General features: G+C 40.0%; 1 protein-coding gene across 3 annotated transcripts in view; it reads right to left on the minus strand.

Annotated features, from left to right (window-relative positions):
* The window catches only part of COP1 (COP1 E3 ubiquitin ligase), a 207,701-nt gene that overhangs the window by 68,043 nt on the left and 123,281 nt on the right, over positions 1-16,377 (minus strand). For all 3 annotated transcript variants that reach the window (XM_039485499.1, XM_039485500.1, XM_039485502.1), the window contains exon 16: positions 41-158. In XM_039485499.1, the coding sequence (XP_039341433.1) occupies positions 41-158 (118 nt within the window). The remainder of the gene's footprint in view (positions 1-40; positions 159-16,377) is intronic.

Below are 16,377 nucleotides of genomic sequence, written 5' to 3' on the forward strand. Positions count from 1 at the left end.
CTGAGCCTATGCTTTTAGCCCAATGAAAGGAAATACTTACGCAGAGACAATTTCTTCTCCACTCACAAACTTTGCATAGGAGACTGCCTTGCGATGCCCTTTGAACACCATGATTGGCTGCTTAGTGTTGCGAAGATCATAGTAGTGAACACAGTGATCTAGAGACAAGCAAGGAAGAGAGAGTACAGAGGCAAAACTTGTTAGGAGGTAATATTTGTGATATTGATCTCTTATGTCTAATCAATCAGTTCAAAAAACAAACCAAAAAATACCTGACATGAGACAATGCCACAAGCTACTAAAGTAGAAGCAGCACAGAAATCCACTCTAAGGTTTTCCTGACTCTGACCTAGGTGAAGCTTGTTAGCACAGTCTGCACTGGATTTAGATAGGCTGAAGACTCAGTCTGCTGCTGAACTTGGAAGGTGGAAAATATGGCTAAATTTTTCATGTTTATCTAAAATGGACTCTAGCATATTACACTTTTGCTTCCTTTCTCTCCCACCTTCCCTCCAACTTCATTTCAAATCAAGAGAGAATTGGCATTTTGGCCAATGAGGGAAAGCAGACTAGATTTTAGCTTCCTTTAAGAATTATTTGAGATGTATTGCAAGGTCATAACCACATAAAAGGAACCACTACACAAGTAACACTGCATTTTAAATGTCTGTGCAGCTAAATCTCAATTCCCAGAAAAGAGCAGGGAAAAACTCAACTGACCCAAACCCAAGAACACACCAAACATTCTCTTCACTCCAACAAGGTCAATCAACTCCTTCCTTCCCCACTTTTCCAATTATTTATGCTGATCTTTATTTAACCAATGACTGGTATTATTAAAAACGGAGGGAATGAAGGGGGCGCTATATGTAGGCTGAAACTGAATAAAAAATCCCATTCCCACATAGATGTGATAGATCTAGAGCTCAACTGAAAACTAAGGTTTATTCTCCTAACAAACCATGCCCCCCCCAAAAAAAAACCATGCCCAAATTGGGGTTTATTACAATGAGTAAATTTAAATGGGTTTTAATGCCAATAACTACAGACATTCAGTAAGTTGTGTTCTCACTTGGAATTTCAAGGCAATATTCAGAATCTTAAAAATGATACCCAGTTTGTCTGGAAATCCAAGTGATTAGAGAGAGAACTGGATTTAAACCTATTAGGTTACGGTTACAAAAACTGCCACTGAACAAGCAAAGGCAGCTTTTTACCTGGCTAAGCACAACTCTTGTCTGGGGCTAGAGAGGTGGTTCTGTCAAGCAAGCTTCAGTAAAATGAGAAATGCGTCAATTTATACCCGACATCCTTTATGATTTGTTTTCTCTTTGTATGTCAACATGGAAAGAGTATTTTGGTAAAAGGAGAGGTTTCCCTATCTCTTTTTCAAACCATGTCCTCTCGTCCATGTACATCGCAAATGATCAAAAGCAGTCACGTCATGTTATTTCCACCACATAGTTGCTTGACAAGATTCCAGTGTAATTTCTGCTGTATTGAAATTCAATTGTTGCACCCACCACCACTGGCACTCAAAACCATTTGAAAGACTGCTTTTGGCTTTTGGCAGTTCTCTCTCAAGAACTATTGTTTCTACTACAACTGAATATTAGCCCACTATCCATCAAAACCCCAGGTAATTTCTTCAGTTTTAATACTGTAGTCTGCTTCAGAATGAAATGATGCACCAAGCTCCCTCAGTAATGGAGAGGCTTGCAAAGGTGCCTAGGAGAATTAAGTGCTGAAATCCCATTAATGGGATTTGGGGCCTAACTCTCTTTGGCTCCTTTGAAAAAACCCAGCCTAAATATGGTAAGTGTTCTGTTTTAGGGCAAACATGTGTGATTTGGCAACCCTGAAACACTGAATTGGCTGCAATTACTTTAACAAGCTGGATGGTTCCAACAAGTCTTTCATTAGGAAGTTGTTACTGTATAAGCCATTTAAAAAGCTATTTTTATTTGGAATCAACCTCCTCTCCAGCTGGACAGTCATTATCTGAACAGAACATATCTTCTGAGTTCTCCAGATTTCATACTTCAGGTGGTGATAGGGAGAGGTGTGGTGACGAGGGAAATGGAATAAGCAGCTGGATTAATGTAGATGGGAGGTTGTGTCCATTTTCACAGATAAGATGCGAAGTTGTACTTACTTTCTAAACATGGCAATAAACAACCCCAAGTGTGCTGGCATCTGGCTCCAGCACAATGCACCTATCTGTGCTGACAGGACAATCAATCACTGTCTGCTCAGATCAGTGAGAGTTCAAGGGAACAGGAAGGCCACAGGGTTCTAAAATTAGCCACTTAATTATTAATTGCTTATTTCAGCAGTGAAAGTATTTGTGCCCAACCAAGGTTTTTTTTTGTTTTTTTTTTATGAAACTGAAGTAGCTATTTTAAAGTAGATATATAAAGACTAAAGCTCATTGCATTCATTAAAATCCGAACAGGTGGTCACATTTTACAATTAAAGAGACATTCTTTTAGGCCATATGGACCTTCACAAAACAAGAAAAAATGCCATCTGCTAAGAAAGCAGAAATCTTTAAAACCAAGCAAAATGAGAAAAATAAAAATTTCAGATATCCCAGCAGAAGCCTCTCCCTTGCCCTATTCTGAGATTGTCCACAACTGGCAAAATTTCTGGCATTCCCCTGTATCTTGGGTTAGACATTAGTGACCTGTCTAGAACACTTCTAATCATGAAAGCCAAGTACAGCGCCAAAAAACACTGAATGTTCCCTCTCCATGCACACATCCCTTCCAAAACTCTGCCTGTGTCCCTTAAAACCCCACCTATACCACCTCAGCTTTCCATACAGCTCTATAAAACACACTTCAGTTCTGACCTGCAGCACCAGCTGCTATTTGCCTTTAGTTTTTTTCCTTAGCCACAAACATTGGAATTACACAGATGCTCTGTGGAATTTTGCCACAATGCTGCGATGTGCATAAACACAAAGGTTGTGCCCCAGACCAGCAGACTGACTGACATCAGTTTCAACTTTGAATCCACTTTTCTACAGTCAAAAGCCTTATGCTGAATGCCACTCAAATGCCAACCTCCTTATCAACTTGCTTATTTCTTACGCACTCTGATTTGCCTGAGATCTACAAATGCTTTACCCTATTCTGGGTTACTATATCAACCATATAATTTTAAGACACTGTAATAATTCCTGTTGACTTGAATGTTACTGGAAGCAGCTCCCATGCTGTTCATTTCTAAAAATGCTTCAAGTTTTTTGAGCCAGGTCACACTACACACAACAGTTTTCCTTTAATTGCCTCAGAAGGCAAAAAGAGCAGCCAAGATCAACTACAGTTATTGGAAAAGTCCCAGACTCCAGATCGTTGTATTAAATAATGTTTCTTCAAAGTGCTCAAAGATAGTGTAACTCAAAAGGGATTAGACTATGTTTTGGGCTTTGAAGTATAAGTGACAACTGACCAAGAAGTGTCTCTCTCCACCACAAAACTTCTCACCACAAAGTGCATATTTATCAATCAATGGTGACCTTAGAAGCAGTTTCTTTTGTAATATGGGTTAGAGAAGAATGGGTAATGTATGAGCAGTTTTGTACATTTCCCTGGATTCTGGAACATTTAGAGTAGGGATACACAAACTGAAGGCTAGAACAATCGATCTATCCAGCCATCCAGAAACTCTAGGTAATACTCACTTTCTACATCAACTACTTTATCACTTCCACCATTAGCACTTCTAACACAGCGTTAGCTAAACATTGGACAATTGCAAGCCTTTCCTCTCAGTCTGCCATTTCTGGAAACATTAGAAGAATTCAAATTACATTCTTTTGAAATTTTTATGTACATTATAAATCCATTTCAAGAAGCAAGAAGCAATTGTTTATTTAAATGATTTACAGTTAAGTATACATTAAGTCAGCAGTTAGAAATATAGGTTGTGTGCTGCTTGGCGTATATGAAGTCAGACAGGTAAAATGTCAAATTCAAGAAAATAGATAGGTTTGTGGAGAGAGACGTAGGATAGGATATCAGTTAATATGCAAGTAGCAGAAGTTTGGAGTGGAGCAAAGTTAGCTATAATTTTCATGTATGGTGGATCAACAGTATAGCGTTTTAGTTCATGGTTTAGGCAACTGCCTTAATGTGCTTGAAGTATGAAGTAATTGGTCTGTTAGCACCTCTGTTCTCAAAGCACTCTTTGGACTGTGATTTGCTCCACTCTTGCATATAGTTGCCAATTTCATTCTATGCAAAAACCACATTACATTTTTAACTACGGTCTGGATCTACAAAGGTGGGGCCATACATGGCTCTGGATTCACAGCACTGAAACAACTGAAGTTTGGTCAGAGACAGAATATAGCTCTTACATGGTAACTTTTAATTAGAGAAAGTATTGCTGCATTCTGCTTCAAACAGTGGAGTACTACCTATCCGCTCTTTATTTGCTCATTTGCACATTACCCAATTTACACACACGACAGCAACTGGGCACCTAAAGATAATTCCAAATAATGTGAGTGTCAAATTTAAATCTAAGGATTAGCACCCTTTAAGATTAAGGTCATAATTAGGTCAGGGTCTTGATAATTACCCCAAGTGGGGAAGAATCATACCAGATGGGTCAGCCAGCCCATGGGCTAAGTGTCATTTGCAACCCACAGTATAGCATCACAATGCCTTTCTTAGCATATGTTAATATTTTGAATCTCTGCTTTTCTGATTATACGTAAGTGGGGCTTTTATTATACCATATGCTCCCCCAGCCCACCCTCCCAGTCTGTTGTGTACAGGTAATTAGAATATGTGGATTGGAGGAAAGTGCCCAAAACGCATATCTGGCAATCCATCCGCTCAGAGTCCCTTCAGAGGTGACTGAAGGTGGTAGGTTGCATTTTGTTTACGGTAACTGGTGCGCAGGAAAAAAAAAAAAGTGGTCACTGCACTGGAATTTTCTTCACGATAAGAGGTGGCGGTAGTATGGAGTGTCTGGAAAACATTAATCCAGGAGTATTCTATGGTACTAAAACTCAGCTTTATTTATTTGGTACCCAGGCAGGGCAGTCTGATTACTGACCCTTTAAATCTGTTTGTCTGTATAAGGCTCCTCCACTGAATTTCAAGTTTGGACATTGGTTGTCTGGTTTCATTCCAGTGAGAGATATTATGAAAGTAGCAACCACTAGAGATATTTGGGGAAGCCTGACCATTTTTTGTCTATTGTTGGGTCGGCTGTTTTAAATTATTTCAAATCAAAGGCAAAGGAGACCTAGTCTAAGTGAGTCAGCTCTGCTCCCCCCCGGTCATATCATCATGGGAGAGAACAACAATAAAGTCACAAATGTCAGATGTGTAGAAGGCAGGATAGGGGAGTTACCTTTTTTTGCATTTTCACTCTGTTCTTTTAAGAGGTATTGATTTCAGAGGTACCAAGAGAAGTGCTCACTGTTCCAGAGAGGCTGTACGTGTTGAAATCCAATCAAGTATATTTAGACATTTATCTGCAGACACTTATGTAATTAATGCTACCTTTTTGCTCCCCCAGAATAAATCTGGACATGAGTGCCCAGCACACACACAACTGAGAAGCAGAATCCTGAATTGATACAGTGTATGTCTGAAAAAGTTTTACTTGGTGATAAAACTAGTGGGTACGCAGTCACACCACTGTCAAATCTGAAGAGTGGAGAAAGCCGAGGTTCTGATTAAACACTGCACCACAGATGCTTCTTGATAGAAAATGGTGGTAATCCCCCCATGGGAAAGCTTGGTCAAATTTAACGGATTTTGCTGAACAGGCACAAAATGGTGGACTAGCAGAATTTGATCATCAACACAAGTTGGCCGAAGGCTCATGTTAGCAAGCAGGCCTAGCATGAACGCCATATTGCTTGATAAAAAAGGGAAACAAATGCTTAGAGGTAACATCCCTGGCTGGAATAAAAATAGCAACAAAATGAGGGGACAGATATAATTTCAGGGCCCTCCAACAGCTTTTTTGAAGCTTCCTCCCTTATGTTACTGACAAGAAAAAGGAATAAGATGACATAGTATGCAAGACACCTTTGTCTTGATGGAAACCTAAATAGGGGATATGTAAGCAATTAGGGAAGCTGCTTGGACCTCTTCTTTCCCCTGGTAGAAACCGGGACCCTGACCTCCGATGCCCATACAGAGAGAAGGGGAGGACTGGTCCTAGAAAAGATGCCTTCCTAGGTCATCTAGGACCCTTAATTAACTTGGTGAGTCCTAGGACCTGGACCTCCTTACTGGGATGATCCTTCTCCTTACTTTGTCACATTCCCTCTCTCCCCTGCTGCTACTACCTCCTCCTGCCCCTTCGGCTTCTTGTTCTTTATTTCACGAGTGCACCTGTATAGTGGGCTCACTGTGCCTTGTCTATATATTGACCAGATTCAGAAACATCAAACCCATAGTCCAATGAGCTCTTAAGTATTGTTTCGGAGCGGTTGCCCCACCTGCTTAACAACGGTTACCCAATAAGGGGCACTGAAGTGAGATAATGCAACCAATGCAAGTTTTCCCTGCAGGCTGACTCTCCCAGGTGCTGTGCTGGTATCTGACAGCGCAAAGTCCATATAAGAGATGCGTAACTCAAGGTTTCTTTAGATTCATTTTCCCTGTTGCCTAGGTCTGGAAATGTAACAACTGAGGAAACCACAGAATTGCCTGAGTTTTTAATATGATTGAGTTACATTAAGTAAGTCTGGCCATTGAATCCTTGGCAGCGCCATCAGAGCTAACAACTGGTACACTGCTCCTGAGAAGCTCACGACCAGGACAGCAGGGTGTTACAGCCTAGCAGTTTTGTTCTTTGACAGAACTCTGTGGGGATAACTGCACAGCACTTGCCTGCACCACATGCCTTGCTTCATTCAGTGGTTTTCATTTCTTTCACTAGCACCAAATTCACTGCATTTTTTTAAGTGTGGCTCAACATTAGCATTTCATTAGATAGCTGTATCTCCCTTTGCTGAGTAGATAAAGGGAACAGCAGCCTTGATGGGAACTGCCAGACTGGTTTTTAACCTTCACATTCGATAGGCTCCCTATGGCTTGAGGTTACAGATGACATTCATCAGGCTATGGATAATGGTCTTTGCCCACTGGGGACATTTTTTATTGACTTTGTCTAAAGCTTTTGACACAGCAGCCCATAAAATCTCCACTAAATAACTTGTCTCATATTAAGAGGGAAAAAGAGACATACAGCATTAGAAATCAATCTGCTGGGGCAAGAGCTCAGATGGGGAGGGGAAAGAAATGTAGGGTTTTTTTGTGGAATTCTTGTGAATCTTTGACCTTTTTGACTCTAAAGAGCTGGATCTGCAGAGGATTCTCACGTAAAAAGGTAACTCAAAGATTGGTTTCCTGTCAGACAGACAGACAGGCTGTCTGGAGTGGCTCACAAACGTGGGTGCAAACCTAAGAGCAGATTGTTACAAACTAGGGCACAAACCCCAAACTGGTTTCATGTTCTATAATTAGATTTCACCAACCAAGTATCAAGTGTGAACTCTTCAAGAACTGTAATAGCCTTAACGTGGAGTCTTAGTCCCCTTTGGACACTCTGGTCTATCTTGCCGTGCATGCAAGCCTGCCTTTGTGACAGATGGTCCCTTATACCAAAAAAATCACAATATTCAGGATACTACCAGTCCCACAGGACCAATCACTTACCCCAGGTTAACTGTAGGTTAGATATCTTGCCAAAGACCATGCTTTTAGTCAATTCTGTAATAAACTAACTAAAGAATAACTACGAAAAAGAAATGAGTTATTTACAAGATTAAAGCAGATAAATATACACACACAAATGGGTTATGGATTTAGGTTCCAAAAGTAGTAGCTGCTACATATGCACACTTTGTATGTTCTTTAGGGCTAACCAAAACTCAGCAGCTTTGGGATCCCTTGCTTATGCTTAGACACATTGCCCTCTCTGAATTCTAAACAGCATAGTGATAATTTTTCTTGACAGAGTGGTTGAGCCTGTAGTTGGTTAATTAGGTCTACCATAGCCTTGAATATCTCCTGTGGTAGATATACTGTGGCTGATGTGGAATCTATACAGCCCCCATGAACTCTATTCTCTGGTTTGGGTAAAGTGATGACTTTTCTTTGTTGATCCTGAGACTTAGCAGGGTGAAGAGACATAGGATTAGGTGAATGGAACTGTTCACCTGCAGCATTGATCTTTTTCCAAGATGAGTCAGTCATCACAGTTCGATTCTTGGATCCCTTGTCATCTTATATGAGCTGCTACATATCAAGAACTCATGAGAGGGGTCCCTGAAGGGAGGGGAAGGGAGCTGAGAAAAGCTACGCCTCATTTTACTAGGTGCCGGGGGCATAACCTAGGTCTGCATTCACTGTGGGAACAATGTTTTCCTACCCTTCTCGGGCTGGGCAGAAGAGGACTTAGCTTCTCTTCTGTTCTCAGTTGATGAAGGTTTTAGTCACTTAAAAGTCAGCAGAAGCTCATGGGAGCATTAGCTGACAGCCTATTCAGGCCTGATAGGCCCTTTCCACAGATAACAAGGAAGCTCTCATTGAGCTCCCCAGGAGAAAGAGTTTAAGCCAAGCTTCGCTCTATCTGTGCTCTCTTGAAGATGCAGCAACAGATTGAGTATCTAACAGAGATATGCCTCTCTCAAAGGCAAAAGAGGCACCATCATTAAGTGAAACAGCTGCATAATAGACGAGTCAGCTTTTGAATCCCAGGGACTTGTTTCGGGGTGCAGTAAATCCCAGTACCAGGGAAGTTACTAACAAATAAGAGGTTTTTTAATATCTAGCCAACTGGAGTGGGGGGGGGGGAGAAATGACGATTGCTTTACTACCTACACACACACACACACACACAGGTATCAAAACCACACAGTGCACAAAAAGGAAACTACAGGGGCTCCATTTCTCAGTCATGGAGGGTAAGACGAAACCGAGGAATGGTTTTGCCCACTCTATCTTTTACATCCTTGGAGAGGGAGGCACAAGGGCATCCACTGTGCAGGCATGGCCCCAATGTACAAGCTCACGTACAAGAAAAAAAGGTTACCAAGATAATACACATTTATGTAAGGTAAAACAATTGACGACAGTCTGCAATGTATGGTAATTAGATTCTATCAAAGTATATACGAGGGGGCAGATTTACAGTTGCACATGTAACCTTAGTTTTGACATTTCCTGATATTTGGCTGCCTAACCATGTAACTTTCAGAAAATGTTCTCAAGGCAGCTTTTAGTGCGGGATTCTAGTAGAATCATCTTCCTTTAGAATTCTTACTATGCTAAGTGCTCAGATAATGATAAAATCTCTATAAAATATAGATATAATCTGTAGTTTACTAACTCTAGCATCAGAATATTGCACACTCAGGGGCCACAGGCTTTACTAGCTCTGCGCTAAGCTTCAGTGAAATGCAGCAAATAGTACACATTAAGAACGCCTAAATGGGTACTGCACCTGAATAAGGAACTGGAGGAGTTAATTTGAGTCTAAGCAGCAGCCTATACAACATAGTATTATGATACTAAATATACGATGTGTTGAGGCATTACAGAAGGTGCCATTCCATCAAGCAATTCTGTTGAGTAAATTGCTGGAAGACTCCCAAATGAAACTGCTGCCTTGGGAACTCCTAAAGTGGGAAAGCATTCTTCTCTCTAAGGGATACAGCAATAGCTGGTAGTGACAGCAATTTGGAAAAGATTAATCTGAACTTGCCTTTTCTATTCTTGAATTACAAGGTTCATTTCAATTTTAATTTGAATAATTTTGTGACACTGACAAAATGACTTCAACTAAGTTGTAAGAAAATGTGCAGGAAAAGAGTATTTAAGCAAAACAATTAACACATCAATTTCTGCTAATGACAGATTTATCCTTTTCTCTGGATAATCAAATGAAGCTTTTCAAACTGATTTTATCATTTTACCCACTACCGAAGAACAGCCACTTCTGGGATGAAATCTAGCAACTGTTTAACATTTCTCCAAACGGTTACACAATAGTTGTGTGTAAACCCTTTATGCTTAAGGATCTGTCCCATTGTGCATTTTAGTTTGGATAGTTTAAATTACCTTCTCCAAACCCAATGATTAACTCTGTGAAGCTCAAAAGCTTGTTCCTTCCACCAACAGAAATTGGTACAATAAAAGGTATTACCTCACCTACCTTGTCTTATATCCTGGGAACAACACAGATATAACACTATAAACACAACAGTTAGGAGAAATAAACACTTTATCCAGCTGAAATTAAAAAAAAAAAACAACCCACACATTAAACTAGGAGGAACATTACGCAAACTTTTAACTACTCTTCTGAAGAGTTCTTAAGGATCTAATGATCACAAGAGGTGACTACCTTCAACGTGAAAAACTGATTTGGTACTGACCAAGGTAAGATTAATCTTCCACATCATCAATGCTATTTCCTACACCATTTGGGCTTCTCCTTGGTGGTCTTCATTTCACGTGCTGGCTACAAATGAACCAGCTTTGCTATAAGTACAAGATAGTACAGTTTGGCTGCAACTCCTGGTTTATAATTTAGCACCATGGATTCTGACACTATTGATGCCATAAAAAGATTTTCAGCAAGTGCTTGTCAAGGCAGCAGTAGCTGCAAAATGGCAGTTGAAAGTAAGTAGAAACTTAATAAAGTACATTCTACAATTTATATGAGGGGAGGACTACTAAATATTGAAACTTTCAGAACACTGTGCTAAGAAAAATGGACCCAGTTTACTTTTAAGAGTAAGCAATATGTTAAAATATTCAAGGCAGATTTAGGTGAAACCACACACTTTCAGAAAAACACAGATTTCCCTCAAGCCAACACCAGTTTGGGATTTTCCAAGAGCACTGAGGAAGATACTTTCAGACACAAAAGTGAGCTCAGTGCTTAACTGTCCTTTGTGCCTTTGAAAAATCTCTCCATAAATTCACAGGAAAAGGTGACTTGCACCTCAACTCCAATCTATCAACCTACTCCCACCCCAAACATACCATGTGTCTGCTCACAATAGATGCTTTGAGAATCAATTTATGTTTTCAATATAGTTAAGTACTTACCAGTGAGAGCCTATTAAGGTAAGAACTTGCTTTAACTGAAAAGCCTTCACATTCTCTTAGAAAAATCCCAATCTATCTTCTGGGTCATTAATATCACATTGCTCCTCCATTAATAGCTGGAAGTGACACAAAGCAGTCGAAGCACACAAATCTAAAGCAGCCTGAAAGACTGGTTTTACAACATGACATTGGAAAAAGTCAGTGCTCCACTTATTGTAGTAATCAATATTCCACTGGATATGGATGGTCCAAGAAGTGGTCTGTCCTGGACATACAGTGTATTATCAGCTTCATTCAAGGCTGCTGAAGCAGCCAGATGTGGTCCTGAACTGGAAGTGCATCAGGACTTTTTGTTTACAGGATGGCGGTCTTCAGGAAGAGATGGGAGAATACTTGTAATAAAAACAAAGCTATTGGCATAGCAACGTGTGTCTTGCATGTTCTAACATGAGCCATTATCACTGGCCTGGCATCCTGCATCTTCAGTTATACGTCACCACCACTGGATAAGCGTTCATTTGATTTATACATTTAAGAATTTAAGGCTATATTATTCAAAGTCTGCAAGTATCCTGAATTTGTGATACTGAAGACTGTTGACTGCGTTCTGTTCCCTGCAGAGGCCTTCCATACTGTGACAGGCCCTCCTATCCTGAACGTTAGTCACTAAAGTTAAAGTACTCTTCTAGTCCTAGCTCATCTGTTCTGTTCAGCACAACAGCAACCTGACAAACATGAACAAGCAAATAAAAGCCTGATAAGGTGAAGTTGCTCGAGTTTAGAAAAATCAAGATGTTCTGAAGGCATTTCAAGCATGTACATTTTCAGAGTACCACACAGCTTACAACAATTTTATTGTATTTGGGAAAGCTCAATTTTAAAAGTGGCTCTCTCTAGGCATGAGGCAGATGCCACAATCCCTAATATGCAGTTACTAGAGAATCCCAGTGATTCGTTTCCTCCTCTTTTCAGTTCCCTAGGAAACTGGTCTCTGGATTACGGGGCCCTCTAAAGACCCTAAAAGAGAGGACTGGTTACCTGACACCCCTTAAAAACCAAAAGGGGGAGATAATGATCTTGCAGTTAATGCAAAGTGGGAGATCTGGGTTCATATTTTGGCTCTGCTACAACCTAGGGAAAGTCGCTTAATCTTTTTGTGCCTCGGTTGCCCATCTCTAAAATGGGATAATACTTTCCTACCTCAGAGGGATGCTGCAAGTATGAACTCAATCTTCTGAGGTGCTCAGATACTATGGTGACCATAGAGTAGATATGTAGAGAATGGACAATAAACAGACAGCCCTCTTCCCCCAGAAAACATAGAAAGGGAGGGAAGCACCTTTGCACAAGAAAAAGGGTTCTTAGTTTAAGCTCACGTATGACCCTATGAACGTGCAGATGCTGGTATGCTACCAACTCTTTCATATGGACTCTGAAGAGTTACATTTGTGCATCTTGCATTAAGAACAGCCTGGATTTAAATAGCTCTACTATGGATTTAGACTCGATTTCCTCGGAAAGCAATCTTGCACATGATGCAGCAGGAGGAAAAAACATGCATTTGATAAACACGCAGGATAACAAAATTCACTTTTAATATCATCCCATTTGGACAACTATAGCATAAACCAATTCTTCATGCCTGGTAATAGGTACAAAAAATGCTGTGAAAATGCTGCTTTGGAAATTTTTGACTAGAGGCACTAAAAAGAGTTAAATACAAACATTCCTTCCCCTGTGCCATTTCACCATATAACTGAATGAGAGAAGGAGCAGAAAACAGCAGTTTAAGATGCAAGAGTGGTAGTGGGTTTTTTTGTTTTGTTTTTTTAAAGGCCCTGCTGTGTATTCAGAATAAGTGAGAAGGGAGACGGGGGTGCAGGGAAAGGGGCTGAGATAATGCAGGATGGATTATTGATTTTTGTAGGAAAGGGAGTCCTCATTGGACCGCACTGCTAAGAAACCTGTTGTGCAAAATCCTATCAGTTAGTAATGGGGACTTTAAAGGAAAGGTTCTTCCTGGGAAGTGTTCAAGTCCAGTATCATTGTGCGATAAGAGGAATGAAGGAGGAGGAGGAGAAGAAAGGGCAAGAAACTACAAATGGATAGGACAAAAAGGTGAGAGACCGGTTAGTGCTATGGCTACAGTCTGTGATGCTTACTGGTAGGCTGTAATTCAAATACATAATAGTGCCAACAGGAGACCATTCTAGTGTCAAGAGCTAGGAATCAGGGAATTTTGATGGCTTGATCTCTATACTACATATGGGAAATAAAGGGTCAATGGTAGCTGTTAACAGCATTACAGCACTATTTTATTCTCACCATGCTATCAGCTATATTTAGCTCGCTGAAGTTAACACAGACAACCTAGCCGCAGGGAAACTGGACAAGCTGAACAATAATCTAGTTGCAAATTGCATACATTTTCAGTTAACTTGTTTTTCTAAGATGTGCTACTGGAAAATATATGGGCAGAAGGCATCAGTGTGTTACTGCTGGAGCAGAACAACAACTTATTAGTGATTTAAATCACTAATTTCAGGATAAAAAATATACTATCTTTTTTTAAAGAAAGAGGAAGAGACCACAAAATTACCTGTATTTTGTATTCGGCAGTGGTTACAGCTTATACTGCAGAATGTTTCAATTCAGTAAGCATGCAAATAGAATATTTTATTAAAATCAGAGAGCTTGGATCTTTTCCTCTCTAAATGCATTTTCCCCTGTGGCAGATCCTGTCAGGTTGCAGTTAAACAATTTCTTACCTCCTCCGTCCACCACAGTGAGGCTGTGCTTTTAAGAGATATATTTCCTAAATCTGAAACCCAAGTCCTACATCAAGCAGATTCCTTCTCTCTTAGACATACAGTTTGTTCTAGTTTATCTTGTCAAAATGAGCTTTAGGTGATGCTTTCAGAGAGTCAACTGTCCAACAAACACAACAACAAATCACATCAGTATTAGCCACAGAAAGTTATTGTGGGTTTGCTCCTAAAGGAGTGGCTAAAATGCCAGTTGTGAGCCACATGTACTTCTCCAGGGCACCTAACGTGAACTAAGTTCAATACTTGACATGGAAGCAGAAGTGCTTGTAAGTAAATAGTCTATATTTATGAAATATAATTACATAACACCTTTCATCAAAGATCTCAAAATCTGTACAGTCTGCTAGGTCTCACAACACCCCTTTCCTGTAGCTATTATTCCCATTAGATAAAACGAGGCACAGAGGGCATCAGTGACTCGCCCCAAGAGTCTAGTGCACGAGTGACAGAGCCACACTCTGTTCTGACTCTCAGTGCATAGTTCTGCCTAACAGGCCACATGTCCTCCTTTTAGAAATTACCATTAAGTGATCTGCTTCCATTTTCTTCTCTTGTCACCAATTAAGGGAGAGAGCCAGGACAAGAGCTCAATACAAAGTATTGTTCTGCATCAAAAAGAATTGTATGATATGAACTACAATGGGCAGACTAGCAGAGTCAGCAGAGTTTTATCAGTAAGTAAACAGTAGCCAAAGCTATTAGAGCAGAGAGCCCTAATTCACTGTGACTGCTAAAAAGTTTGCTGCCTGGCCTCTGACCAGAATCAAATCACCTCAGTACTTCAGTACATTCCTTTTATTTGGTGATTGATACAGACAGCATATACACAAACACAAGGGTGCAAGTTTCCTTTATGCATGCCCTCACACCAGACTTCATTAAGGATACATTGGATTGCAAATAATATGCACCTCAAGCAACGACTAGGTAGCTTTCACAAAAATTGATGCTAAACACAAATTCCAAGAAATATAGTGAAGACTGTACTTCGCAATCAAGGGACTTAAGTCACCTTAACGTTCCCCACCCCCATGGAGTCATCAGCCTATAATCTACTCAGCATACATGAAGAGAACTGAAAACGTGCTCCACACCACACTGGTCTTATATTTGCTTCATCCATTTATGTCTCCAGTATCAAGCATGAAGCTCCGTCACCACACAAAACTTTGCTCTTCTCCTGAAAACATTCTAATTCAGTTGTTCTCAAACTGTGGTATGTATACCACTGATATACTAGTGGGGGTTTCTAACCCACCTGTTATCATCAGTAGAAGGATCCTTCATAACTACACTGATTAAAATCATAAAGGCGGTATTGCAAAGGACGCTGGAGTTTTAGATATGGGATGCGGACTCTTGAAGTTTGAGAACTGCTGCTCTTATGTCATGATCTGAGTTCATGAAGTTGGTATATAGAGGCACGCTGTGTTTCATGTTTAACACATGCATAATTGGCTGTTACATTAGCTTTCAGTCCTGTAAGGTGCGTAACATTTCCTCCCCTCCCTGTGTGAGGCATTGCAAACCAAAAAGTATCAGAGGAAAAGTAACAGAATGTGAGAACTGGAGTAGGATTTCTGCTCATATAATTTTAAAGGAATACTGTACAAAATTCTACTACATGTGTAATGCCATAAAGTATTGGCTATTTTGTTACAAATTAATTATACCATTGAAAAGTAACAAACATCAATTTACCTAACAGGGAAAAAACCTGCCATGAATGTATATGGGGTTGAGGACAGAGACGCTACATTTTACATAATGGTAGCCCATTACTTTAGTTCTCAGTCAACGAGTATGTTTTACAGACAGTCTTAGGTTCCCACAGGGTGCTGAGAGTGATGGCAAAATGGGATTGTATGTTTTTGATCTGCCATTTCTTTCAAAGGGGGTTTCATTTCCAATACTGCTCTCTTGAAGGCCTTTTTTTATTATTCCCTTATTAGTTTTATAGCCTAAAAGCAGCTCTAAAACTGTTACATTTATAACCTATATTTCCTTCCTTCTAAAATAAATAAAATTTGTAAGCATTATAAAATTTGAAATTGGTATATGCAAGGGAAATGAGAAATAAAATAACTATCCCTTTGCCTACCCAACAATACAATGAACTGTATGCACAGCCTGTTTCTGCACTTAACATCGAAATTTTGTTTCACTGTAAAGTTTAAAAATGGGTTCCTGAACTTATTAAATTATTCTATTCTGTCATCTATTCCATCAATTATTTTCATACAAGTTGGTGACTGCAAGATCCATTAAAATTGCTTTTATGGGCAAGTCATTCCCATCATTTCAGTGCCTCCACAGGATTCTTATAGCAAATCATTAAGTGGCCAGATATCCATTTTAACTTGGATGAATAGACAACTCCCCCAAGTACCAAGCAGAATTTAGACACGTCGATCTCAACTTATACCTTCCCCCACCCCCAGCTACTTCTC

The sequence above is a fragment of the Mauremys reevesii genome, linkage group 8 (genome assembly GCF_016161935.1).
Source record: "Mauremys reevesii isolate NIE-2019 linkage group 8, ASM1616193v1, whole genome shotgun sequence".
Lineage (NCBI taxonomy): Eukaryota > Metazoa > Chordata > Testudines > Geoemydidae > Mauremys > Mauremys reevesii.